The following is a 27753-nucleotide window of genomic DNA, read 5'->3' on the forward strand; positions in this document are numbered from 1 at the left end:
AAAAAAAAAAAAAGGCAGGTGACATAACTATCTCAGCCGAAGAAACAACTTCCAGAAGTAGAAATTATTTTTTAGCATGCATTTCCATCTTCTCCCACTTTCCTACACACTAAAGCCATGTACTTAGAAATGTATTTTTTAATCCCTTCCATGTACTGCTTCAAAATCCAGATCTGGAAGGTCTTTTATGGTTCACGAGACTCAGGGAGTGAAGGGGTGCTTTTTCTCCCTGAGATGCTAGCTTTCTACATGCAGGGAAGGTACGAAGAAGTTGAAACATGGCCGTGCCAAACGGGATGAATGCTGGATTATGGATAGGATTGGCCAATGCCTAATTGTTACGTTTCTCCTTCCAGGTTCGGTGAAGCACTAGGCAGCCACGCCTTTCCTCCAAAGAAGGTTACCAGGACGCTATAAAATACCGACGTTTGAGATTTGCCCGATTCTGGCATTTATCGGAAGGCGCTTATGAATTGGCACATCAAAAAGGGAGCCTTGGGCCAATGTGCTTCGCCGAAAACAGCAACGTGGCTCTTGTATGCTCTTTAAGATGCCCAAGATTTTGGTGCAATTTGAAAGTTTAGGCTGCTCTCAGTTGGCTGGAAGATGCCATAAGGCTCTGCTGTTTTTCCTGAAAAAAGATTTTGGGGGGGGGGGAATATTTTCCCCAAGAATTCAGGGCCGAGAGATCCAAAAACACACCCAAAAAGGAACAGGCTAAAACAGATCAACTTTCTCTAGCAATGGGGAAATCTGTAACTTGGAGGGCGTTCAAAGATCCTGCATTTAGCAGGGGGTGGACTAGATGACCTCTGGTTACCTTGCAACGGTGTGATTTTGTTATTTTTTTTATTGGGGGGATCTTGATGGGAGGCATCAAACTGAACTTGGAAGAAATGGAAGACTTTTGACAGTTGGGAGGGAAGGACACCCAACGGCGGGTTTCAGTTCAAGGACGGCCATAGAGAAATTGTGTTTTGGAAACGGGAGGCCGCTAAACCCACATTTCTAGCCACGTTTGGGGTATGCAACGCATAGACACCGTTTCTCATGTTTGTGACATATTCCCCCCCTCCAACCCCTGGCTCGTTGTAAGAAAGGGCTAAGTGTATTGTCTTGTATTCAAAGGAATGATTATTGTAATATTTATGTTCAAAACAGAAGTTAAATGAATTTTGTGGTTCCTTTTTTTTAATAAAATCAAGTAAAACTCAAGGTAAGTATTGCAGTTGATTGATTGATTGATTGATTGATTGATTGATTGATACTTCTGCCCATTTTTACGTTCTCCGAAAAATGTTCTTGGGTCCCCAAACTGTACAATCTGGAGAGAGAGAGATCCCTTGACGACAAGGGAAGGGAGCAGATTTTTCTTTAGAAAAAGAAAGTAACCGAAAATGAGCAGAGCGCTTCCATTTCCTGAATTGGGGCAGTTAAAACCCGTTGGAAAAAACTTGGCGCGACCCCGGTGGTAAAGCATCTTGCGCCCAAATTTGACTGGCAGGTTTGCTAGTGAAAAGAAAATAAAACTCAAATTGGCCGTTTCCAGGTCTTGCAGTGTCCACTATCCAGACTTTCTTATCCACCATGGTTAAGTCTGGGGTTTGTCTGCTGGAATCCTAAAGTCGCAGAGCATTTTGGCTTCTCAGTTTTCTATGACTTCGTCTGTTTGGCGGTCGCGCCAGTTCTGGCTTGCAGGAAGTGGCATTTCTTGCAGAGATGCCAATGCACCCTTGTTGCGACTTTGTCATGCCGCTGTTTGGAGTCAGTCTGTGCGATCTTCTTGCATCAGCTAACTAGGTTGTTATCATTATATTTTAAATTTAAATTTAGATTGAAAATGCAGATCACGGGATTATTATTATTATTTTAAACTTTAATTTAGATTGAAAATGCAGGTCACGGAAGGGGATACTTGCTAACTGGAAAGCAACTGGAGAGGAAATGTGTTTCTGTTCTCAAGTACTAAATTTCCTGGGATCCGCGCATGTGGGCAAATTGGTTTTACAGTCGTGTGGCTCTGCACATAGGTGTGCATTCAAGTAGGGGAAAGAGAAAACATTTCACACTCAAATGGGCTGTCCTGACCATCCCAAACTATTTTAAGCAGGAAGCATTCGGAATAGCGTGACATTTTTAACTCTTTGGATTTCCTATCGATGCCTTTCTAAGGGTGCCATGGAGCTCCGGAAATTGCTCCTTTTCGCAATGGATTCCCACTCAAGGCTCCCCTTGGATTTGAGAGACGGAGACTCATCACAAAACTCTTACCTTCGCTTCCGACACGTTTCACCGATCGCTTTTTCTTCTTTGGGGGGGAAAAGCCCGCAGATACACTTTCTGCTTCCTTCCCATTAAATAAAGAGGCTTAAAAGAACACGATGGATTGGAAGATTTGGACAGAAGACATCCAGTGTAAGGATGTAAAAACAGACTGCAAGAATGTGAAGTTGCAAAGATACAGATCAGCTTCCCCCAATCCTGAAGCCTTCTGGAAGTCCATCTCCCAGAATCCCCCAGCCTGAGAATCCTGGGAGACCGTGAAGGTTCAAGCCAGTGGACAGACACGGTCTTAAACACCCCAAAATATTCTTTGTGGGTGCCCTTCAAAAGGAAGACCGACTTAACACACCCTTTCGTTTTGCAATCTGCGTCCCATCTTGTATTCCCCAACTGCTCAAGCTGGTAATTCGGTTTCATCCGATTCAAGAGTTGTGCCTCGTGAAAACTAGGGTCCCCCCTTGTTTTATTCAAGGAGTATTTTGGAAAATAATATGCAACTAACCCAGCAGTTCGTAGGATCAGGCTGCCGTGTAGAAGCTGGAAGGAGAATCAGTTCCAGAGCCGTATTTCGGAAACAAGTCTGGAGTCAACGAACAGTCAATGAGTTATGCCCAAGATTAAATAGCGGGGCCATTCAGAAGTTAGAATAGACTGCAGAAGGCCAAATTGGAAGTGTTAACTAAGAGGAATTATTGCCACAGGGGAGCAGATGAAGACATAACGGTCAGCCATCAAGTTGTCATAAAAATTAGCCTATTCCGTGGTTTTAAAAAAAAGATAATCTGTAAAAGGGGAAGGATTTGTCCGACGGCTGCCAGTTGCCGACCTCTTTTTGGAGTCGCGCCCACCCAGAAGGGCAGCGGTTCAGCTTTGCTGGAAGGTGCAAAGGGGCACGTTGGCTAGTGGTTCTCCTACGATCCAGACAGGAGTCCTTGTTCGCTCCAGGAGGAACTGAAGTGGTGCAGCGTCCAGATCAGCAACCTCGAAATAGCTTCGGATTCCTCGGCATCCAAGTGGGTGACGCTTCGGCGTCACACGTCCGTCTCAATGCGCAGCCGTTCCATGCGCTGGACGTTGCGCTGGACGGCATTGCGGTTGGTGATCTCCTGGGCGCACGCTTGCGGGAACCAGCCCTTCTCTCCGTCACGCAGACGCTCCCCCAAGTACCAGCCTGGAAGGAGACGGAGAAGGATCCCCAGGTAAGTAAAAAGCAGGATGCGAATTCTGCTGGAGGATCAAATTCTGGTTAGCTTTGTAACTGGGTGAACCAAAGCAAATCATTTAGGTTTTAATTGATTGTCTTGGTTGGAAAGCTGACATGTTCAAGACAAAGGGGGAAAACGGCAGCAGCGGCATGTTCGCCGCAACTTAATTGCTCACAAAAATGAGAAAAAAAATTCAGACCCCCGCAAGAAATATTCTTTTTCAAGTTTTGCTGGAGCAGGATTGCTTTGTCGCTCCTTTAAGGGAGCACAGAGTCTGTTTTACGCTCACCCTGCGGGGCGGACTTGGAGAAGAGACCACAAGGGGGTCCGGTGGTAGAGTATTAAAAAATAGGCTTATAGGAAAGTTAGGGGATTGGAGGTCTCAGAAACACCTTGGTCACCTGCAAGATCTGTAATTGCTATCGGAAGGGAAAGGGGAAAATGATTAAAAACACAAGGGGAGAGTCATTCGGTTCGCTCGTCCTCCTTTTAAATACACAGAATCATCTTTTAAATGTGAATTTTAAAATGGCAGCTCAGCGGTTACCTCCGTTAATTCCGTAATGGGTAAAAAAAAAAAACCCTAATTCTGGGTAAAAAAAAAATAAGGAATTTTGCCTGCCTAACTCTGCTCGGCGCTCTTTCTAAAACCACTCACCCTCTTCCCTGTTCAAGACCAGGACGACGTCTGTTTGCTGGAGCGAAATTTCATCCGCCTGTTTTGCTAGGTAAGCTCTGGTGATTTCAACCTGTTTGAGAGCTTGAGAGAAGAGAAAACATAGTCAAGAGGGGGATGTAATGCTGAAAAATATAATCAAAATATAATAATAATAATAATAATAATAATAATATTTTAATGGGCTCGATGGGTGGACAAAAATGCCAAATCCAGTCTAAACATCTGGCCATGATGATGATGATGATGATGATGATGATAATAATAATAATAATAATAATAATAATAATAATAATAATTAATAATAATCTGTTTATCCCAGGTCCTTGGGAAGGACTCGATAGGTGGACAAAAATGCCAAATCCAGTCTAAACATCTGGCTGACTGAGCGACCAACCATAATAATGGCAATTTCTTAAATTTGTATGCCTCCCGACTCCCAACAACTCTGAGTGACACCTTTTTTTTAATGGCATCTTTAATGTAAGACACACCCCTGGCCTTAAATCACAACTGACGTACGACAGTTTCCAAAGCGGCTCAAAATAATCTGCATTTATTTTCACGGGTTTTTAAAACGCTGCTTTTTTGGTGGGCTGTGTTTTATATCAACGATGCTTTTTGGAGTATTTTCACTGCTGCTTGTGAGCCGCCTGGAATAGGTGTAGCCCCCCCCCTTTTTTTTAAATAGCAGTGCAGAAAGGATCAGTTTGATTGAACATCAGCCTGGAAAACTGTCACAAAATTGGCCGCGTTAGGGCTTTGCTCGCTCGCTCGCTCGCCCTCCATCCAAGACATTTGGAGCTAAGAAATGCCTGGGAATGCTGGAATCAAATTGGTATTTATTATGCAGCCCTGATAGCAATTGTAATGGATTTTGTGGGTTCAAAGTCTTTTGAGGAAAACAAGAAATTTTGCATAGATCTTTGATCATTCATTCTGGGGTGGATTTACGATCCATGGGTGCCAGGATTGTCTGCGCACAAGAAATGCAGGGGTTTTTTTCCCGCTGCAATGTATACCACTAAAAAACTAGAATACATCTTTGTTTGGACTGTAGCGGCTGAAAAATTAACCCAACAGGAGAGAATCTTGAAGCAACTTTCAATTAACATTTAAGTTTGAGACCCACTTTTTAATTAAATCTGTACCTCCTGACGGATATTTCCAGCTAATTTTTTTTCTACACAAACACTAAACCAAGATGTTTAAAATCTGTGTTTTTCTGGACCGGTAGCATTTTTAATATTTGTCTTTGTGTTATGTCTCCCCTTATTATTTTGTCCTTTTGGTCTTTTGCTAATACGCTGTCTTTTTTTAAAAAAAGCAAAAAAAAGAGAGTATTCTCTCCTCCTTCTCCCGTGCGTTAATCTTCTGTCTGTTTCCCCACCTAAAAAAGCGACATGCAATCTTTCTATAGTTTTTGCTCTCATTCTGGGGGGAGCTGGAGGGAAAACAGAGAAAATAAAAACAGGATTTTGGTCTTTTGCTAACAGCTGGTTCCTGCTTCATCGGACAAGCCGCAGCTTGTATTCTTAAACCTAAATAATTGGGTGCAAAAGTTCTGTTTGCTCACTACACGTTCCAGTGCATTGCAACATCTCTTTGAAAACTTGGATTAATAAAAGAAACCTGGAAAGTGGGGGCTTCACCTTCAGCCTTTGGCAGATCACCCTCCAATGCCAGGATGGCTGCTAAAAAAATTCAGCAGGAATCATTTTGCACCCCTTACGTTCTCAAAACACAGGCGAGAAATGGATGGTGCCAAGATAAAAGATAAATGGGATTTCACCCAATGCAGAAAGTCTGCTGAGCATCTAAGATGGTACGGAAAGGGCAGAGTTCTGGTTAAAGGGGACGATCTAAAAGTGTTTTGTGGGGGAAAGGAACAAAATTAGAGGTCCTTTTTTTTCCTCCAGCCAAATTCAAAGCATCAGCGCATTTTTTGCCCAGCTGTAAATGCTGCTGGTGACCAGCAGAAGGAGCGATAACCCTAGTTTTCTGCAGTCTGGCGTGAAGACAGCCTCTCCCACCGCATTCCTCTGGTTGAAACCCTGAGAACAAAAGGTCAGGAGCTTCTTGGAGAGACCGAGTGTCCCCAAAGAACACAACCGTTCTTCTCACACTCCACTTCTGCCCTGCGGAGAACAGGCCCCGGGCCGGGAGACTCTCGCCCATCTGCTTGGAACGGCTGCTGAGCGGCTGATGTTGCAAACGCGGAAGTCTTTCCGGCTTTCCAAATTCTCTGCTTGATTCCGGGTTGGACAAATGGGGGGGTCAGAGGTTGCTGCGCGAGGGCCAGCCAACAGGCCCAATGGGGGGGGGGGAGGGAGATGAAAACAGCTGCAGATCAACATCTGGACACAGAATTCAGATTGGGAAACAGCCCTAGTCTCCCCTCCCGCCCCAAAAAAGATCTTTGACAGGCAAATGTATTACACCCCCCCCCCCAAAGCGATTGCAATATGCCAACGCAGCTCTTGGAGCCCGTAAGCCACGATTGATGGGTCACGTTGCACGGGTTCAGTTGGTTCCCAAAGCTGTGATTCCAACACAGCGATGGGCGGGCCCAGAGCTGGGTTAAGGGGGGTGCATAACTTCTCGGGACAGGCGGATGAAGAGGAGCGAGGGCCTGGCGTTTCATTCTGCAAATGCCTGGCGGGTTGCACGAGGCCAACGTTTTGGGAAGGCGTGCGTTTTTTTCCTTAAGAAAAAGAGTGAACGTTCTTACCTCCTTTCTCCGCTGTGCTGGTCTCTTTCTCCTCTCTGTGCATCAACGCACTGATCCAGCGAGCCCTGTCACTTCTGCAGAGAGCAAAGGACGCGTTTGCGGGCAGGTCAGAAGGCGAGGAGGAACAAGAGAATTTCTCTCCTCGCCTTCTAAGTCAGTGCCATCAAACCCTAACCTGAATTTAGCACGAAAGCCAGGCATTTTCTGCAAGGCTTTGGATCCAGAATCTGGAAGACTGGTCTCGTCTTCCCCTAATTCAGACTAACACCCACCATTAAGGCAGCTTCCTCAAATTGGGCTGGCTTTTTAACTTCCTAATCTAGCCTGATCTCCTAGTGGTCTCCTATCCAATCCCAAAACCGGGATCCATTTTCCTGAGATCAGCCGGGGACAGGGCAACTCGGAAATACTCTGTAAGCGGTTGCCTCGCATACATGCTCCAAATGAAAAGCTGATCCAATCTTTATTTAATTGACTGATTGAAAATATCCATCCCCCTGCTTACCCAAGGCCAAAATCTACCCCGTTTAAGGTGCGAACCAGAGAGAAGCACAGAGAAGAGCGATGGGTTGGGTTTTGAGTGGAACCTCCATATCCAGAGGAAGTCAATGGAGGTCAGGGTTTGTGGGCTTCCCAGCCTAGCTTTTACCCAATTTTGTAAGGTGGTCCGATGGGGTTTAAGGAGATGCAGAAATTCAAGGGCACAACTAGTGAAAAACCTGGGCAAAGTCTTCCAACTTTAGAACCGGGAGTTGCTACACAAACCATGGCCGAGGACTTGGTGCCCCTGATCTCCTGGGGACCACCTCCGAACGCCCCTTTGAACCAGACTGTTTCCCAAGTGGCTTGTTTCGAACTCAAGGCGTCCCTCTCTCTCTCAAAAGAGGGTGCTTTCAGCCGGAAATGTTTTGCACGCCCCATGGGGACCCCCCCAATCCCTGCTTTATTCATACAACCCTGGGAAAGAGCCACGTTCCTCCTGGCTGTGCAGGAGAGGGTGAACAGGGAGTTACAGCAAGCGGGCGGAGAGGAGTTTTGGGGCGGGTCAGCTGCCGACCCCTCGCCGGCCACTGCCCGGAATACTCACCGGGACTCTGTGGCCAAGATGACCATCTCCTGTTTGCCTTCGCTGTCCTTTTGCAAGGTCAGGCGGAAGAGGTGGCCGCCACGGACGAGGCCAGTCGAGAGCTCCAGGCTTTCGATCTTCTCCACTGAGAGATGGTCCAGCATGGCGTAGTTGAGGACGGTGTAACTCTCCTCGCTGATCCAAAGGAGGAAAAGTCAAAGGAGATGGGAGGGAGTTGAGCGGATGCGAGCAAAGGATTAGAAAAGCAAAGCGAGGACTGTGGGGGAGGCATTCTGGGAGTTCTCCGCAGTGATGAAGCTGGCTGAGGCAGTCTGGGAATTCTCAACAGCTGGAGCGAGTAGGGGATTCTGGGAAATCTCTACAACAGCCGGATGGGGGGAAGATTTGGGGAGTTTTCTGCAACAATGGAGCTGGCTGGGGCATTCTGGGAATTCTCAACAATAGCCTAGCTTGCTGGAGAATTCTGGGAATTGAAGTCCACACAACTTAAAGTTGCCAAGGTTGAGAAACACTGTTTTAGGCAGATTAAAAATGCCAATTCTTTCATCATCAAATTGAGGCACAATCACCTATTGCAAATGAACAAGAACAACGCTCATAATCGGAGCAAAAACTCGACATCATAAAGAAAAAAAATATATAAAAGGAAGCAATTTTGATGAGTAATTTCCTTGAAAGTTGAACGAGCCCAACGTTGAGAGAGAAGCTTGGGGGAGCAGAGAGACATTTTGGATTTCTCCCAAATCTTGCAAACGCGCAAGCCGTCACCAGCAGCTTAGTCACACCGTTCTCACGGACAGCGAGTGTGCAAGAGGCAGGGACAGCAAGGGACTGGCACGACCCCATCCTAAGGAATCCGGTGACCCCACATTCCACAACCCTCAGCTGATCGCCAGTCTGGCGTTTCTCAAATCATCTTGCCAGAAAATATATCCTCAGCTTCCTGCTACAAAGCGTTCTCCGTGACAAAACGGAGGGGCATCCAGGATTCATTGAGGGGATTAGAAACATAGCAAAAATATATATTTAGATTTAAAAAAACACACATTTCTCAAGGGCAGGGAGTAAGCGAGGGACTTTTAAGGACTTTTGCATTTGTAAAAAGACGACAAAATCACCCCCTTGAAAGAATACGGGGGGAATGGGGCTGGGTGGGGAAATGTTACGATGCGGGGAGCATAGCGGGTCTGCGTAAAATTATCGTTGTAGTGGTTGCAAAGATTACTATTAATGTTTGTGAATCTAATGAAGAAACAAGCAAGATATCCCTTGGGGTTCTTTTGTTTAAGGGTCTGTTAAAAATTCTGTTGCTTATCCGCAGCGGGAGGGAGAAAATTAAATTGGGGACAGGAAAATCTGCTTTTTATTGGATTACGGTGGCCTTGGGGCTGACAGTTACGGGAGCTGAGGTCCCGAGTTGGGGAAGACTCAGCTTTTGACCAGGCTACCGAGAGCCCTTTCACAGGTATCCTGGATGTAAATATGGCCGATAAACAAAATAATGCAAGGATAACTTCAACCGTTAAGATTCCCAAGATGTTCGGGGAGGAAAAAAATCTCCAATCAAGATGTTCTTCTCGTTCACCTCTTTTTCTTGGTGATGATCAGGACGTCGTTGAAGACAAAGAGGTAACAGCTTCCCCGCCCAGAGCCCTTCCGGAAAATGCCCCCTTCTTCTGCCAGAGGGAGGGCGACTTCGCCCCTTTTCAACAGCCACCGGGAAGCTGAGATCAACGGGAAGTTCTGAAAGAGGCAGAAGGTTGGTTCAGCTACAAGGCCAACCGTTGGGACGTTGAGCCCAGAACTGGAGGTTCAAAATGTCCCCAAAGACCGCTTCTTCAGAGACATCTGGTTGGCCACCATGAGCAACAAAATCTGGCTTGATCTTTCTTACAAGCTGTCTAAAACAGAGGGGAGGAGGCACCTGATCCAGATATGGTCACCTCCATTTGACGTAAGGGGACAATCCTGAATTTATCACCTTCCCCCTCTGAACTAGAAGTGAAGAGCCTCTTGGAAGCAAGCCCTCACCTTGACTTTTCCAAAATCCAGCTGATTCTGCAAACTGCACATCTGTTCGGTCCTTTCCATGGTGTGAGCCCCCTCGTTGCACTTCTTCACGAGCTGGAAAGGCAAACGTAGGTGTGGGAGGATGGAAGGAATGGCCCTGTGCAAACTTTGCTTGACAAAGAAGATGCTTAAAAATAGGCACAGATCCTCTAGAACAGCCCTTCTCAACCTTGGCAACTTGAAGATATGTGGACTTCAACTCCCAGAATTCTGGGAGTTGAGGTCCACACATCTTCAAGCTGCCACTGTTGAGAAACACTGCTCTAGAACAAGGGGCAGACGTGGCTTTTTGACCAGTTTTTATTAAACTTGGTGGAACAGTGACAAGATAGTTGAAGACCACTTTCCAAACTTCTTCTTCACCATGAACTTCTTCTTCACCTGCCACATTGTTCAGAAATCTTTTCCTCCTTTTGGAGAACGCTAAAAAAAATGAATTGTCCTCCTGTTCTTGCTGCTCACAAATGGGGTGGAGAGTGTCCAAAGACCGCAACGCACCCAAAACAACATTTTTCCTTTCCCTTCTCCCCCCAAAAGCAGTTGAGATTAGCCAACATAGGCCCAGAAGAGGTCATTTCTCTGTTTTCTGCACACGCTGGAGAGCTTACCTTGCTGATGGCCTTCAAAGCTTGGGTGGCCGCTTGGTAAGTAGCTGTGTTCATCTGAGTTTTTTGGCAAACGGTCTGAAATGGAAGAAGATGGTTTGGCCAACGCTCTCCCCCTTTCACAGATGTTTGCAATGCCTAGTTTGTGTCCTTATGCATTCAGGCCACATCTGGCGTAGCGTGTCAAGAATCAGCCAAAATGTTTTCAAGGAGGACGTTAAGGGCAGGGATGGACCGCTGGTGGTCCTCCAGCTGTGGCTGGACTCTAACTCCCAGTAGACCCAGCCAATGGAGAAGAGAATGCTGGGAACTGTAGTTCAGGAACTTCTAGAAAGCTACAGTTCCCCAGACATGGATTAAGATGAAGGGGTCGCCAATAAGTCTGTTGCTGTTCAGGAAGAGAGTCAGAAGCAATGGGTGGAAAATTACAGAGAAGCAGATCTTAACCAGATTGCTAAAGGACTTCCAGATTTCTACAAACATACCATTGCTTTGATATTGCAGGAAAGTAACGTATTTTTCACTCTCACTCACTCACTCACTCACCCTTTCTTTTTCTTTCTTTCTTTCTTTCTTTCTTTCTTTCTTTCTTTCTTTCTTTCTTTCTTTCTTTCTTTCTTTCTTTCTTTCTTTTTCTCTCTCTCTCTCTCTCTCTCTTTCTCTCTCTCTCTCTTTCTTTTTATTTTCTTTTCTTTCTTTTCTCTCTCTCTCTCTCTCCCCCCTCCCTCCCTCCCTCTTCTGTCTGTCTGTCTGACTGTCTGTCTCCTTCTTCCCCTCCCTCCCACCTTTTTTCCCCTTTTCATTTGTGCTATTTATTTTAGGTCTCCCTCCCTTGCCTAACAATGCTTTAAATGAAATTTATTTCTGTTGTTCTTAATTGTCCTGACTTGCGTTATGACTCGTATCATCCATTGAATCAACTATAAAACGCAATAAAAATGATTCTCTTTCAACCAGGCACGAAAGACCTTTCTTAATTGCATGACTCCTTTGAGGGAGGAAGAAATTATTTGGGGAGGTGAACAGCTGTGTGTACTGGCCGAGGTATTTCAGCTGGATGGATGCTCACTGGGGTCAGAGAAGTAAGAGCTGCAGAGCACCAATTAATCTAAGAATTATTAGACTGGTTTGCTAATTTATTAACTATACTGTTCAAATGTATTAAACGATACGTTAACTCTGCACTTAGCATTGCTCTTCTAAACTCTGCAACTGTGAACTACGTTTCAGCCCCAGGGAGGGGTTGGACTAGATGACCTCCGAGATCCCTTCCAACTATATGATTCTATGAAATGCATAGGAATGACACACTTAGGACAGCAACCTGATCTTAATGTTTTCTGCTGAGCGAATGTGACGGATGAACCAAGCAAAATAGGAGCTTGGGACCAGTCACGGCTGCGCAAGCAGGAACGGTTCCTCGCTGAGGACTAGCAGCATAGCTCCGTACTGAGGTTTGGAGGGGGGAGGACAACCCGCTCCCCAGTTTTACTCACGTCCATGAGGAGAGGCAGGCGGGTCACTCTCTGCATCGGAAGGATGAGGAATGAAATCAAGGGGAGGCCACCGCATTCGGGCTTCCGCTCGATGTGCTTTAACGTCTCCTTAAAGGCGGTGTTTGTAGCTCTGGGAACAGGATTGGAAAACGCGGCTTGATTTTCCACAGAACAAAAAGCTCCACAGGATCCCCTCTGGAGAGACACTCTTCCCCAAGGACCCTACTTCATTTTGCAGTGCGACTGAGTATTAAACACAGCAAACGGGACTTTAAACCCGGCCTAGGTTTTATAACTTTTCAGCCCCATTGGGAATCCGAATTCTCTGGGAAAGGGGATGTACACAGGGCTGCGAGGGCCCTATGGGGCTGGGGCCCACCTTGAACCCTTCTTTCCATCACCTTCCAATATTCCCCTGCACCTCCAGACCCTCAGGGGGTGATTTTTATGACACAGGGCCTTTTTGGCGGTGGCCCCGAGGCTTAGAGATTTGCTCAAGCCCTCCGGATAAAGTGGCAGATGCTCATTCAAAAGACCCAGCCTGTTCAGAAGGTGCTGCAAAGAAGGGCCAACAGGTTTGCTGGAGAGCAAACGAGTGCCTCTCTCCTGGACTTCGATTCCCAGAATCCCCCAGACAGGACTGTGCTGCGTGGGCATTCTGGGAGCTGAATGAATGGGCTTCAGGGCAGGCAGAGCTGATCGCTTGCAGCGAGAATGCGACACTGACTGCATGAAATTTGCCAAGGAGGGCAGGAAACCCGAGATCCGTTGGTGCCTTCAGTTGAAAGGGAAGGCGATCCGATCCCCGATCCCCGTACGGCAAAGTCATCAACAGATCCTTTCAGATCCCAGAAACGTCAGCGAAGGGCAAGATCTCTCAGCCCGGCCTCCACGCAGCCACTTACAACAGCTTCTGAAGGGTCCTCTGCTGGTAGACCTCGTTGGAGCAATAGATGACGTAGGGGTTGAAGTGTCTGGAGGCATGCGCTTCCACAATGTCGCTGATGTCCGAGATCACGACGTGCTCCTGGTGCCGCTTCTCCAAGTCCTCAAAAAAGCTAGGCAGACGCCAGAAACCGCCTCGTAAGAAACTCACAACCACCTTGCAAAGGAGCTAAGGCAAAGCGTTACGCTTCGCCGAAGGTCCTCTGAGACGCTAGTGGGAATTTGGACGCGCGGGTAGCCAACGAGTTCGTTGACCGCTACGCCGCGCTGCCTGTGTTCTCGCGCCTCCCTCCTGCGCAAAACTGACCTCTTGCTGACAGCCAGGATGTCCCCGATGTTGGAGAAAAGGTGGTGGTGGTCCGTCTGCGTCATGGTCTCGCGCAGCCCCTCCGATTTCAGAAAATGCTCGACGAGGACCGCCATGCTATGGATGTAGGAATACTCCGAGGTGATAATTTCAAATATGGCCTGCGCGAGATGGCAGAGGAGGAGAGGCAGCTGAAGGGGGGCAAATGCAGGCTTGTTTGCTTTACGCGCCAACGGTCTGATGGAGGAGAAAGCTGGCTTGCTCCACTGGCAAAGCGTAAGGAGGAACCAGCAAATGTTTTAGTCTTAGAATGAAATAGTAATAATGAAATGGGAGCCAAGAGCAAGCTGCGTTGGTGTAAAATATCAGGTGAAGGAATAACTTCACCCACTTCAGGAAATGCCCAGCAAGCAGCCTTGCCCACCATTTTGAGAAGCTGCCCCCCAAACTCTCCTCACGCCTCCTCGCAGGCCTTTCCCAGTTCTATCAACCATCCATCATGGCTTATCGCTCTTCAAAGTTGAAAAAACACCTTCCGGAGGGGGGTACACAGGGCCGACCCACCGAGAATGGGGTTTAGGGGCATCGTCCCTGCGTGCCCCCCTCTGGAAGGTGTTTTTGAAAATGAAGGCTCAAGGTCCACCTCGCAAGGATGCCAGGCAGTTTTTTCCAACTGGGGAACTCCCCAACGAGTGGCCTTTGACTCCCAGAATTCTTAGCAACGGCTAGGCTGGCTGGGGAAGGCTGGGAGTTGAAGGCTGCACTTCTGGAAGTTGCATGGGCTAAAAAGCATTGGGTTGCCTCCCATTTTATGCAGCAAAGAGAGGGTGGCCGGAGGAAACTGAGTTGCCTTCCATTGGATCTTCTCCAAAAACAGAGTTACAGGCAGCAGATAAGAAACCAGGTTAGGCAAGCTGGTGGGGTAGAGTTTCTGGATTTCCTGGGGTGTAATGAAGCAATGCGTTGTGTCTCCGTGTGCGCCGCGTGGAGTGGGGTGAGTCATGTGGTCCCAAGTGGGGTTGAGAATGGAGATGTGGGGTGATGCTTCTGGATTTTTCCCTCCACAGCCCCCAGTTGAATCCACCCCCCTTTCAAACCCCATCTTTCTTTGGCTGGTTTCTCTCCCACCTCCAAATCTGGCCCTGATCTTGGGGGGTTCTCCTGCTGACCAAGAGAATGCCAGACCCTCTTCCATCACTTCTTCTGAACACTGAGTTGGGTTGGAGAGAATGAAGGACACAGAGGAGATGCTTCAATCTCGCAAGAAGACATTCCTGTGTCCCAAGGATGAGGATGCTCCACCCCATGTCTTCGCTCACCTCTTGCCTCTTACGTTCTTCTGGTGATATCCACTCTAAGATGCCAGTTTCCAGGACCTGTAGGAGACAAATTCAAGGGACTCACGTTCTCCGGATATCAGAATTCCTTGTTTGTGGGATTGTTGAAAAAGACCACTGAAGTAGTACACAGTGGTGGGGAGATGGGCTTTGTCCAAGAAGGACCATTCTTGCTTGTGGAAGCACAGTCCAGCATCTTGTGCCCATCAGGACCCACCAAGAAGCCTTTGAGAACTTCTAGAAGAACTTCCAGAGGCCTTCCTTCAACTGCTCTGCTTTCCTCAATCTGTGTACCTTCCAGATGTGCACATTTCAACTCTGAGGTTTTGCAGACACAGACTTCACATCTGGAAAGGTGAAGTCCACACCTTTGCAGGGGGCAAGTTCTATCACTGGTCCATAAACTTCAGTAACTATCCTGAACCCTCCAGATGGCTTGGACTACATCTCCAAAGTGGTTGGAATGGACATGGGTTTCATGCTAACCCAGGTTAGTAATAGCCAACCACTACCCTCACATACAACACGTTCAAAAGATCAATCATATTGTAGCTGATCCAGAGGGCCAGATTCATGCATGTAAAGACACCTGCTGAACCCCAAATAATCCAACTCCAGTTGAACCAACTTTAGGGGATTGTGGGAACACAATCAACGTGAGCCTTGTTGGGTCAGACCCCAAATCCATTTATTTCCTATGTTCTGATTTTCCTGCGAAGCAAATTATTTTAAGTGAACTGAAACTAATATCCTTTTATTCCATTTTGGGCGGGGGGGGGGGGGAGGAACGTTTTGATTTCTTGTTTTTTACAAAAAGAAACAAAGGGGATTTTTTTTACATGGGAAACTGTACAGGTGGAATGACAAACTATTAAACAGGGACCAGCCTCTCAGGAGCCCCACTGCTGTATTACCTCTGTCTAAATCAGAGATCATAATGTACGTGTGTGGGTGCACGCGTGTGCATTTAATTACACAGCCCCACATCCGGGAGTTTCCAAGCTTCGGTTATCTCACCACAACCCTCACGCAGAACTCAACAGTCGCATTTCCTGATTAAGGCAGTCAGCCAACGGGTGAATTCTCTTTGTCATTCCACAAGGAAATCTTCAGATTTTCTTTTCCTTCTTTGAAAGGGCGAGCAAGTCGCTTAAGAGAAAGCAGGTGGGGGGGCGGTTCCTCTGCATTTCACCGCCCAGGTGCACTTTGCACCTTTCCTGTTTCCAAAGAAAGACTTCTGGCCGGGCAGAAGCCGGTTGAGTCAATATTGACTCACCGAACAGAGACCTACGCTGTCTCCATTCTGTTTCTGACCTTGGTGGCACTTATTGGGGGGCGGCGGGGAGGGAATAATCTTTCTCTGCTTTGTTTTTATAGCTTGTTCTCCAAGGATGTCAGCATTTATTAAGTTTAATATGTTTTCCCAGTTTATTGTATAGAGGCAGGAGGGAGAAGTGATGTGGGTTTCTTCTCTACATCTTCCCATCCCTCTCCAGCCTCCCTGGCTGCCCTTCCCTTCTGGTCTGAAAAGTCCCATAGGAAAATTTCCCTTGGGGTGAAGAGAAGTGAGAGAAGCCGGGGAGGCTGGAGATAGATCGAGAAAGGAGGATCATTGTGTGTTTCTGTCCCACGTCTTCCCATCTCTCACCAGCTTCCCTGGCTGCCCTTCCCTTCTGGTCTGAAAAGTCCCATAGGAAAATTTCCCTTGGGGTGAAGAGAAGTGAGAGAAGCCGGGGAGGCTGGAGATAGATCGAGAAAGGAGGATCATTGTGTGTTTCTGTCCCACGTCTTCCCGTCTCTCACCAGCCTCCCTGGCTGCCCTTCCTTCTAATCTGAGAAGTCCCGTGGAAGAAACTCTCTTGAAATTGAATGGATGGGTGGGAAGCAGATAGCTGGAAAAAGGATGGTTATGTTTCTCTGTTCCATTCTCTGCTTCCCTGGCTGCCCTCCCCTCCTCATCTGAAAAGGTCCCATAAGAGAATTTCTCTTGGGGATGAATGGGAGGGAAGGAAGTCAGGGAGGCTGAAAAGAGAATTACAGAAAAGGACCCGATGCTTCCCTGAGCATCGAACAAGCCAAGAATGCTGCACTCCCATCCTGTGACAATTTCTCTGAAATCCTCTTCTGCTCTAAAAATCAAAATTCAATTTCTTTTGCAGCCAATCAAAAGGCAACAATTGAAAGAGGGGTTTAAGATGCATTTGGTCCAGCTTTCTGTCTCTGAGCACAGGAGTTGGATTAAATCAAAAGGACTGATGGTCCCCTAGATGCTACTGAAGAGTGATTTTCAAAAACCTCAGCCAGCGCTACCAACGCTGCTGGCGTCCAGCTACCTCCCCAGAGTCAGCCCTGCAAGGTAGGCCAGGTCTGAGTCTTGTTCTCACACTTTGATGCTCCGGGGCTGAGGAATCATTTCACTTCTCCTATCTCCTTCTGGAGGCCAGGCTACGCAGCTTTCGCACCTCGATGGAGTAAGGAAGAACGGAAAAAACGGCTCGCCTTCCCATTTCTTCTCCTCACCAATAGGCGATCTCTTTTCCCTACCTCAGGCTGTTGGCTCCAGGTGGCTTGAGCAGGGCGGTAGCTTTTCACCATGATGACCGTGTTGGTGGACGGGTGCTCCTCGGGAATGACGTCCGCTTCGAGAAGGTCATCATCCGACTCGTGATTGATGGAGTTGAGGCCTTTCTCTCGGATCTCCTGATACAAGCGGGGGTCTGGAGAAGGAAAGCCGAGACGCCCGAATGGGGAGTCACTCCGAACTACTCTGGTGTAACAGCCTCCCAGTCACAACCACCAACCGCAAGCCAATGGCAAAATCTGGGGCTAGCCTATTAGCAGACTCAACCTCTGAGCGCAGATCCTTCGGCAGCCAAAACGGCACCACCCACAGAAGCCCAGGGAGATACAGAGTTTGCAGAAAGACTAAATACTTGAGCGCAGAACTCTGAAGAATTCCCCTGAAATGGGGTGAAAAGCCTATTGCAAGGGAAAGACCCCTCTGGGTCTGGGGGAATAGTTTTAACAACTATAATGATCTTCCAAGTAGCGTTTTATGGGCTCCAAAGGCATTTGCAACACATCTGCAACAGATATTTGGCTGCGTGTGGTGAAGGCGGCACGCTTTCTCAAGGCCAGCTGTAGATGATCTGCCCACTTCTAACTTACAGGTAGTCCTCGGTTAATGACCACTCATTCAGCGACTGTTTGAACTTACGACGGCGCTGAAGGAGTGGTACTTACGGCCGGTCCTCGAAGTTCCAGCCATTGCAGTCACATGATTGCGATCCGGGTGCTCAGCAACTGGCCCGCACTTCCGACTATCGCAGTGTCCCACGGTCATGTGATCACAAAATTCCCTGCCAGCTTCCCACAAGCAAAGTCAATGGGGAAGCCAGAAGTCGTGATCACATGAGATCGTGATCACGTGACGATCTCTTAACGACCCACACAGTCCTCGCTTAACAATGGCGACTGTGGATTGCTGGAACTGCTGTTGCTAAGCGGGGCAGTCATGTGACATTGAACTTTATGACTGCATCACTTAGCAGCGGAAATTCTGGTCCCAATTATGGTCGTTAAGTGAGGACTACCTGTAACACAACCTGGAGGGGAACAATTTCCTCAGCGAAAGTGATAACTTTTTGCCCTGTTTTGTCAAACAGCGCAGACTCCAGCTACAGGGCCTAGCGACAGGACTGGCCAGCGTTTGGTGCAACGGATTGGCCACTTTGGGGGTAAACTGCACCAAGTTCTCAACCAACCAAGGAGACCAATCATGCACGAAACGTCTCCTTTCCCCTCCATCAACAGCCCCTTTTGCTCACTGCTTCTGAATAAAATTGATTTTAAACGTTTGAAGAAAGGAACAGTACAGATCAAGGGCGGGCGAACATACGAGACTCACCATCTTTGAAAGAGCCGCCATGATGCTGCAGGCGCTTGCGCCCCAATGTCCGCTGTCGGGAACAAGAGAGCCTCCCGTCAGTGCGCTTCGCTTTCCCGCGAGGCTGAATTCACCCACCCCGTCGCCGCATCGTTCAGCGAGGCCATTGAAAAAGAAACCCCCAAACTGCTCCAAGGAAGCAGCCCCTCCAAAGCTGGAGGGTCAACTGTGCAAGGCGCTTTAGCAGAGCCGGGGGTTGGACTAGATGACCTCGGAGGCCCCTCCCTACTTTATGGTTCCAGCCATCCTTTGTAGCTTTATGGAAAGCCCGGTGAGAAAGGTCTGGAGAAGCAAGATGGGTTAAAAGCATGGCAAGGAAGTCAATTCAGACACCACTTGATTAACCCAGGTCAATACTGAAAGGGAAAGGCAGCGTGGCCTAGTGGTTAAATGTCTGTCCCGGATGGGCAGCTCAGAAAATATCTAATTTCTCCTCTCCATGTCGTCAAGTGGAGCATTTGTGATGCAAAACCACCGTTGCATCACACAGGAAGGACAAATCTGCCTTCCCACTTCCGTATCCCGACCCAGCACGCACCTCCAATCACAGCCTCCCATGCCCAAAAGTTTTGCAACTGGTTTTTGCAGCAACAACAACTCTGAGCCCATCGCTTGGCCCGATTCCTCTCGGGGTTAAAATGGAAGGTCATCTCTGTCAATAAGCCCTGTTTAAGCCAGGTGTGACCAGTGTTTAAGGAGCCACGTGGCTTGATTTCACATATTTTTTTAAAAAATAAAAGGAATTACGAAAGCAGGGCGCCGGCTGCTCTTTGCTAGCTTTCAATTTGATTCTTCAACCGGGCATTCAGATTTTAATGATGTTTTGGGGAATTTGGGGAGTCCAACATGCCCCAAATGGCGCAGCAGATGCAAGCTGGATTTGTGGAGGCATGAAAGCAAATTTCCACCCCAAATGTCCTTGGAAATCCACACACAGATGTTGAGTGCAACCAAGTGCAGCATTCAACCGATCCGTGGCCCCTTTGCAGTCTAGGAAGCCCCGGATTCAATTCCCGACAGCTGAACAGACTGCAAAAGATTTTGCTGCCCATCAGGATTGACCAGAACCTGGCCAACTTACTTTATACAGCCCTGAGCCCTCCTTAGCTGCTCCCCATTTTCTGGGGAGTTAAACTAAGCTTAGTGGCCATAGCATGCAAAAATTTAAGCAGGCCGATTGGGTTAGCATTTGGATAGGAGACCACAAGGAAATCCAAACGCCTGGGAAGCAGAAAGAAGAGCGGGCAATGGGAAACTTCTTCTGCGATGCTTCCAAGAAAACGACACGGATGAATCTATGAAGTGACCAGGAGACAAATGGATTCGAAGCCACCATCCATGAGCAAGAACTGTCTTCTTGCCATTCAGCCTGTAAACAATTTCCATTCGCCAGCACCAGTTTCTTGGTCTCATTCAGTATGTCCAACTTCTACCAAAATATCCTTTTTTGCCCTCTTCTATTCCCTGTTCAAAGAACTTTAAACCTCCTAAGAACTTCTTAGCATCCAAAAAACGCAAGATAAAAATATCATTATCGCCATCACCCATCACAGTTTGGAAGCGAAGTCTGGAAGACTCCCGGAAGCCAGGCCAAATCTCATGACAGGAATGGGACTGTTGGCGTGAAGGAGTTAACCTGGTTTCCAACACTCTCCAACCTTTGACTTGCCCGGGTTATATATCAGCCAACAGGGTAATGAAAGCTAGCTGCTAGGTCTTTTAGGGGTTTGCCCGTGGGGGAAAAAAACATCTAGCGTGAAGCTGGAAGCTTGCCATAAGCTGAACAAAGACTCAAAAATGCAAGATTCATGTGGTGGACCACACCACGGTTTGTTGATCGAGATGCATAAGCCAGAATTTAAGAATTTGACAAAGCTATCCAGGGCCTTTACGGCTTAATGTTAAATTGTTGAAACTTAAACTGTTGAAACAGTTCAGGTCAGACACCATAAAATGTGGTGGCTTCGGCTAAGCGTGGTGTCCAATCTTTGCATTGGCACCCAACTGTGGTTTCGTGTTGGGTGTGCAAAGCTTATTTAATAAACCATGGTTAAAACATTGCCAGGCAGGGCCTCTGTCCATGTGTTCCTCTGTCGGTTTTAACCATGGGGGAGTTGGGCCGCTCAGGCAGCGTCTGGATGTGCACGTTGCACTAAGCCAAGAGCAAACCTGTTGAGTGTGAAGTATGGAGAGATGCCTTCAAGAATTACTTTGAGGTGTAATTTAGAGGGGAACCCATGCAGATGTACAAGCAAACTGGGGGTGTTTTAACCTACCTTGCTCCTCCCAGGGCTCCGGCTATGGGGGGGTTTGGCTTCTTCCAACACTGGCTTGAGCCCCCCAGTACTCTTGGGGAGCTCTGGTTCCCCACCGTTCCTCACGCCCTTCATCGCCGCCCGGTATGACATGTTGCGCAAGTTGCGTTTCAGCGTCCCCTCGCCCATGTCCAGCTCGTCCTCCAGTTCGTCCAGGGAAATGCTGGGAGCCGACAAACGCTTGGGGTCGCAATGGACCACCTCTCGGCTCCCTGTCCCCACGTCGGAGAAGCTCTGATGGCGGATGGGAACTTTGGCCTTGGGATCCTCGGCTAAGCTTCTGGGAATGAGCTGGTGGGTGCCCACTTTGAGGGCGGCGGGGCTTTCGGTGCTCAGGACGATCCGCCGCGGCTTGGAGAACGATGTGGAGCCTTCGGCCTGAAGGCCGGCGCTCTCCAGCGAGGGGGTGGAGGTGCATTTCTCATGTGGAGACACGCCGTTGTTGCTGATGGGCCGATGGTCCAGAAGGAGAGCTTTATCTCCCAGAGAGCCGGTTGAATGCCGCTGGGACATGTTGGTTCAGAAGAGCTTGGGAAGGGAAAAGAGATGCAACCGTGCCTTACTCAATAACCACGATTAGTCGGGTCCTCGCGAACTAGGGTTTACAAGCACTCTCTGTTTTAATCTGAATTCCTGCCCTGGGCATAGGATGGGATTGGCCCTTCCGTTCTAGGATTCGATGCTAAACAACCTTGAGAAACCATTATTTTCTTTATTTATCCAATGGGTATGTCGCTGGCTCGATTTCCACAAAGCCTCTGAGAATATTGGGTGAACTGAAGCCGGCAAAGCTTCTGGTGGATGGTGGATGCTAAGAAAACTCAGTTCACAAACCTGGCCCGCTTAAGGTATTTTCACTTCCTGGAGAGCAATCCTCCAGATTTTTTTTTCTTTTTCATAATGTGAGGGGGAGGACTAGGCAAAACCAGTCCTTTTGACGGTGATTAAAAAACACCCCTTTCATGTTAAATGAATGAGCGAGTTTACAGGTCTTTCTCCACCAGAAATCCATTTTTTTCCCAGCCGAGAGAGAGCTGGGGGGGATTACGAACATGGCAAAATCTGATCTCATTTCCCTTACACTGAAACTGAATTAAAACTAAAGATGGTTCATCTGGAATGGCTCCCGTTATGAATTTAATCCTCCTCCCCTCTCCTAGCCATCTCCTAGCTCCGACCACACTTTATGCTATTTTTCTTTAAAAACCACAACTGTTTTGTCCACCAGTTAGTTACACCCTACTTTTGCAAATCGTGGTTTGCTTAACAAGCCACAGTTGGCTTGGCTGAAGCCCTCCACTGAGCCAAAACTAAGCCACATTATTGCTTGTTACCAGTGAAGCCACCGACTAATCTTAATACAGACAAGTAAAGGTGGAATTTGAGGAAAATATAACTTTACTGGGGAAAGTAAAATCCATCTATATTTACCGGGGCTAATGGGGGAATTGCTAAAACCCTGCCTGAATTTACCAACAAGCACAGATTGATGTTATCAGAGAAATAAAGTGCAGATATAGGAAACAGATTACAGGACGCAAATGCAGGTCACTGTTCAGAAATGTGTACATTTTCTTTCGCTCCCTCCAATCTTTCTGCCGATCCTGCAAGGTAGGTCCCACCATGCAGATGGCAGAGGAGAATTGGGGCAAGATTTCCAGACTGGATCTTTACAGCTGGTCTGGAGGTGGAGCAGGAATGGGAGGAGGGGCAGAACGGACATTGTTTGGCACAAGAGCGCACGCTTGTGCACACCCACGCTAACTCGGAAGCTAGTTCTACTGGTCCAACCAGCTTTCCAAAGTTCAGTTGTGAGCAAAAGAACAGCATTTCTCAACCTTGGCCCCTTTAAGATGGGTGGACTTCAACTCCCAGGATTCCCCAGCCAGCAAGGCTGGCTGGGGAATCCTGGGAGTTGAAGTCCACTCATCTTAAAGTGGCCAAGGTTGAGAAACATTGCTTTAGAGGCTGGAGATTGGCAGGAAATTTCCAATACAAGAAAGCAAAATTCTACCCAGTGGTAGAATTGGGGAAAGCTGGTGTGCACACACACACACTGCACCACAAAATATTGCAGGGAGGGGCAACAGGAAATATGCAGTTTGGAAGAAACTGCCGGTCGCTTCCCTCCAACGGTCCACAGCCCTGGAAGGAAAATCCAAAGGGGGATGGAGGTTTTGAAATGATAAATGATATATAATTGCTAAATATATGTAATATATATATATATAAAACAATATAATAAAATATAATATATTATAATATATTATATTATTATATATTAATATAAATTTTATATATATATATATATATATATATAATAAATATATATATAAAAAAATAAATGATATATTACTCTTCAGCCCCCAGGAGGGAAATTTCTGCAAAGGTATGCTGAAGGTTGGAAGGGATCCCGAAGATCATCTAGTCCAACCCTCGACCAAGGTAGGACTCCATCGCTACAACAACCTCTCTCTAAACACCTCCAATAAAGGACAGGCCACCCTTACTATTTCAAATTTACAGCGAAAATACCGTGTGTTTACACTGTATTCTCTCCCCCCCACCAAAAAAGTTTATCCAGGTCAGTTTATGAGCGAAACCGCAAACCTTAAAGCTGCTAAACATGAAACAAACCTGAAATCCAACATTCAAGGCATTTAGCAGCCAAAAACTGCCCCCCCGGGGAAAAAGACATTTAAAAACGGAATTAAGGATTTTAAGGGGGGAATGCCACGGCTGAATGTTTTTCCGAGCGCTGGAAAAAGGCCGATATGCTTTTCACACCGAACCGTGTCCTGAATAGGGTTTGTTGAGGTTGGATGAACCCAGCTCATTGTGGCAAAATATTGGGCGGGGGGGAACAGTCCAGGAGAAACAAGTTGAAAAAGGTCGTTTCCTAAACAGGCAGCCTGACGGGAGACTACAACTTCCATCCTCCCCAGCCAGCACCGTCAACTCAGTCTACCCTTCCCAGGTTGTCCCAAACGGAAGAAACAAAAGCCTCTTTGAGAAAGCAAAACTTTTCGGGGGCTCAGATGCCCGACATTACCGCACCGTTTGCAAAAGTAATCTGATTTTCATGCCTATTTACCATGCGGCAGATCAGGCTTGGCACTTCAGCATTTTCATCCCCCGGAGGCTGAAAACCGGACGGGCGCAAAGCTGCGGGCGGAAGCCGAAGTCCGAAGGGTTCCCATTCATTTCACAGCTGATGTCAAGAATGCAGGACCAAAAAAAGCCCTTTCAAAGGTTAAAAAAAAAAAATCAGGGGGATTCACCCAAACAGCCAAGGCAGGGTAGAGGAACTCAGAGCAAGGGTGCTGGCACCATCCCGTGCCAGGTTTGCAGGGTGCGTCTGCGCGGGCAATCCAACAGTGTTGACCAGAGATTAATCGGATCGGCCAGGCCCTTTCAGAGTCGCTTTGGGGCGAGGCAGAACTGCAGCTGTTCTGCTAACACAAGGCGGTGTGGGGTGCAAAGGTCACCCCAAAGTCAATTTACGGACGATTTTCGGCAGACGACAGCTGGGCCACCAGGGCTACGCCCCCGATCCTCCTTCCCAAACCCCGGGAGACTGAAAGCACGACTGAGCAGAGTGGCAAGCAAAGGAAAACGCACATTTGCACGACGTGGTCCCGCTCTTAGGGTTTCTCAAATGTGGCCACTTTAAGGTGGGTGGACTTCAACTCCCAGAATTCCCCAGGGAATAACCCCAGGGAATTCTGGGAGTTGAAGTCCGCCCACCTGAAAGTGGCCACGTTTGAGGAACATGATGCTAAATGAAGGCTATTTGGGATTGCAGCACCGTTCTTTGAATTTTTTTGCCCACTCCCTGTGCAAAAATAATCGAGATAATACAGAAGAATGGCTTTCTGCTGTGTGTGACACACAAATGTAAGCGATGGCCGGTGCTGGAGACGGACCGGAGGGGAAAGGAAAAGAGTGTGATTCTTGGCAACTGCACATCCATTGAGCTTCCTTGCCAGCAATCCAAAAATGCTGGGCTATCAGGATCATTTTCAACTTCCCAATCTATCCTACAACTGAGGTGTTTCCTGGTGGTCTCCCATCCAAGTTCCCAGCCAGACTGGGTGGAACCAGGATCCATCCCAGCATCACCCGTGGAAACTCCTGGCCCAACCTGAGAACAAACCACACCCAAGTTAGAAAAACACCGCCATGTGGACCTGGGACCCATCGCTGAAGGCGGCTGCATTTTGCGTGCAGAGAATGCCCAAATCTAGCTTCCCATGTCTCAAAAGGTTTCCCTCCCTGCTTCCGTTTTTCTGCCTCATTCTCAGGCGGCTTGAGAATTCCTTAGCAATTTCTCTTGGGCCTTGCCAAACGGTGCAAAGGGGAGGGGCGGCTTGCAATGGGATTGCTTCCTCCCTTTTGCAGCCTCCCGCGTCCCCCACCAGGAATTCCTCCCAAGACTTCCACTAGGACGGAATTGGGGGGCGGTGGCGCCCCAAACAGCTGGGAACCGCCCCCTGCCCGGTTCCCTTCGGAGGAAAGGCTGCAAATCCAGATCCGGCAGCCCGGATCCCAGCTGTTTGGGGCGCCCTCTCCAAGTGGCCGGGCGTTCCTCAAGCTTGCGCGGGGGCGCCCGGCGCAAAGGCAGGCTGCACCCTAACCCGGACCCCTTTGCGTTACCCGGCGCAGCTTTCCTTCCCTCCACCCTAAAGCCCCGCTTGGGATCCGCCTCCTCCTCCTCCTCCTCCTCCAAAGAGGAGAGGGGGAGAGGAAAGGGTCCCCCGGAAGGCAAGACCCGGAGGCCCTTTACCTCCAACCGTGCGCCCCTCTCCAAACGCGCCCGGGCGCGCTCTCCTCCGCCTCCTTTCGCCTCCAGGCGCCACGCTTCGGCCCCGGTTGGGAACCCGCGCTCGGCCGGGCGGCGCCGTCGCTGCTGGGTGGAAGCGCAAAGCCCCGGAAGCGCGCGGGGCGAGCCAAGCGCAGGTTTGCGCCCAGCCCCGCCCGGCTGGGAGGCGCCCAAGCGCACCTGCCCGGGGCCCTCCCAGTAGCTTTCCGGGGGGGCCGTTTGGGAGCTGGAGACCCGTGCAGATTCGCTCCCCCCCGCAGGCGAGATGGATCCCCCCGGGCTCCAGCGGTGGAGCTGCGGCTGGCGGGCGCGCCGGGGCGCTAGGAAGGAGGCGGGAGGCCCTCTTGGAAAACAGGTCCCCCCGGCCTTGCCCTGGGGAGGGGTCGCTTGCTTTTGGAGGGGCTTTGCGCCTCTCAACTGCTACTGGCCTTTTGGGGGCTCCCCTTGCAGGCAAAGGGCGGAGTTGGGGCTCCCCGGGTCTTGCCTGGCAGTAGGGTTTGGCTTTGCCGCGTGCCAGCTCCTCCTGTATCGGATTTATTTATCTCCCCCCGCTTTGAAAAAAGGTAAAAATCTCCTTCACCTTCGGCTAGAAGCCCGGAGACTTTGCAGGCAGGTCTAGGCAGGGCCGGAAGGAGGAAGTGGTTTGAAATTGCTCCCTTGGAAGTTTGAGTTTCTTGTAACTTACTTATCTATTTCTGGACCTTCCTTCCTTCCTTCCTTCCTCCCTTTCATTTTTTTCCTTCCCTTCTTTCCTTCCTCCTTCCCTTCCTTCCCCCTCTCCCCAACCAGCCTATCTTCTTCTTTCCTTCCTTCCTTCCTTCCTTCCTTCCTTCCTTCCTTCCTTCCTTCCTTCCTTCCTTCCTTCCTTCCTTCCTTCCTTTCATTTTTTCCTTCCCTTCTTTCCTTCCTCCCCCCTCTCCCCAACTTTCCATCCTTCCTTCCTCCCTCCCTCCCTCCCTAGCTAGCCTGAAATCTTCCAGTTTTGGTAGTTTCTTCAGAACAATATGGGAGGAGTTGGTTATTGTCTGGGTATTTCCTGGTGGTCCCCCATCCCAAAGTAAGGCACAAAGCTATTTCCTAACCCTGGACCAGAGGGGCATTCAATGTGAGTGCACCGTAAGAATTTTGGTTACTTAAAAAAAAATCTTATGCAAAACAATAGCAGATTAAAAACATTTAAGCAGCTCAGCTCAAGATCTGACACGTTCATTCACACCACTTGCTAAGCTTGGTTTGAGTTAAGTTGGTTAGTTTTATGTTATGGCTAATCCTCTTCAAATCTGCCCTGCTTAGTTGGTTCAAGGCATTGTGCCAATGTAAAAAAAAAAAAAGAACTAATTTAGGCTCCGTGCCCCATGTCTGTATTAACAGAGACACCTCGGAGAAAGGGTGAAGGATTTTACTCATGTTTGCTTAAAAAGACTGTTTTCTCCTATCTTCTGGTGAAGCAAGAAATTTGGGGATCTGCGCCATGAAATAAACTTTAAATCACTTAAGCAATCTGGACTTACATTCTGTGCTGCTTTGTCGCGCGATCCGGAGGGAGATCACCTCTGAAGGCCCGTTGAATTCAGCGGAAGGTCTTTCCAGGCAAATTTGCAGAGGACTGGAAACTTAACATATTTCGGTTAACAGCACCTTTAATAACAACATATCCAAACTGAACAGTCAGATCCACAAAAATTCCTCCTCGGCCCATCAAAAACTTTGCACAAATGCTACTTGGCAACCAGATCGGAAGAAACGCCGGCTTTTCCCCCTTGGGTGGGTCTAGTTTCTGACGGTGGCCAGCAGTTGTTAAGCTCTCACCCCCAGGAAAGCAGCTGTAATCTTCAGAAGAGCCTTTTCCTACACCAGATGGTGTAAAACTGAACTTCAAAGAGTTCCAAAAAAAAAAAATTAAAAAAATTCAACTTCCAAGTATTTTG

General features: G+C 48.2%; 2 protein-coding genes across 7 annotated transcripts in view; one reads left to right on the top strand and one right to left on the bottom strand.

The window, feature by feature from the left end:
• Positions 1–498, top strand: part of MEGF6 (multiple EGF like domains 6) — a 68678-nt gene extending 68180 nt beyond the window's left edge. For both annotated transcript variants that reach the window (XM_025167918.2, XM_088136698.1), the window contains one exon: positions 357–498. In XM_025167918.2, coding sequence (XP_025023686.2) covers positions 357–373 — 17 coding nt within the window. In that variant the 3' untranslated portion in view covers positions 374–498. The remainder of the gene's footprint in view (positions 1–356) is intronic.
• A 1357-nt stretch (positions 499–1855) lies between these two features.
• On the bottom strand, positions 1856–27665 carry ARHGEF16 (Rho guanine nucleotide exchange factor 16). Of its 5 annotated transcripts, none has more exons than XM_025167917.2 (16): positions 27337–27665; positions 24098–24246; positions 20965–21531; positions 18650–18701; positions 17287–17459; positions 14725–14781; positions 13406–13566; positions 13059–13211; positions 12154–12283; positions 10661–10735; positions 10014–10106; positions 9568–9725; positions 7983–8156; positions 6896–6969; positions 4147–4248; positions 1856–3454 (listed from the first exon to the last, which is right to left on the bottom strand). In XM_025167917.2, the coding sequence occupies exons 3-16, from the start codon at positions 21514–21516 to the stop codon at positions 3315–3317; spliced, it is 2094 nt and encodes a 697-aa protein (XP_025023685.2). In that variant the 5' UTR covers positions 21517–21531; positions 24098–24246; positions 27337–27665; the 3' UTR covers positions 1856–3314. The 5 variants fall into 5 exon arrangements, with proteins under 5 accessions (XP_025023685.2, XP_025023684.2, XP_087992825.1 ...); XM_025167916.2 differs by lacking the exon at positions 27337–27665 and adding an exon at positions 26406–26426; XM_088136699.1 differs by lacking the exon at positions 27337–27665 and adding an exon at positions 25790–25949.
• Between the last annotated feature and the right edge of the window lie 88 nt (positions 27666–27753).

This window comes from Python bivittatus, unplaced genomic scaffold, assembly GCF_059951505.1.
Source record: "Python bivittatus isolate LINGU-HERP-01145 unplaced genomic scaffold, Pbiv_v1 ctg000090_np1212, whole genome shotgun sequence".
NCBI classification, from domain to species: Eukaryota; Metazoa; Chordata; class Lepidosauria; order Squamata; family Pythonidae; genus Python; species Python bivittatus.

What these genes read in the sequence shown, in the direction of transcription:
- ARHGEF16 (XM_015888423.3), bottom strand. Translation starts at nt 21,516, where the DNA reads ATGTCCCAGCGGCATTCAACCGGCTCTCTGGGAGATAAAGCTCTCCTT. An exon ending in ATCCTGGCTGTCAGCAAGAG is followed by an intron (nt 13,212 to 13,405) that starts GTCAGTTTTGCG and finishes GCGTCTGCCTAG; the next exon opens with CTTTTTTGAGGACTTGGAGA. An exon ending in GGTCTTGAACAGGGAAGAGG is followed by an intron (nt 3,455 to 4,146) that starts GTGAGTGGTTTT and finishes GTCTCCTTCCAG; the next exon opens with GCTGGTACTTGGGGGAGCGT.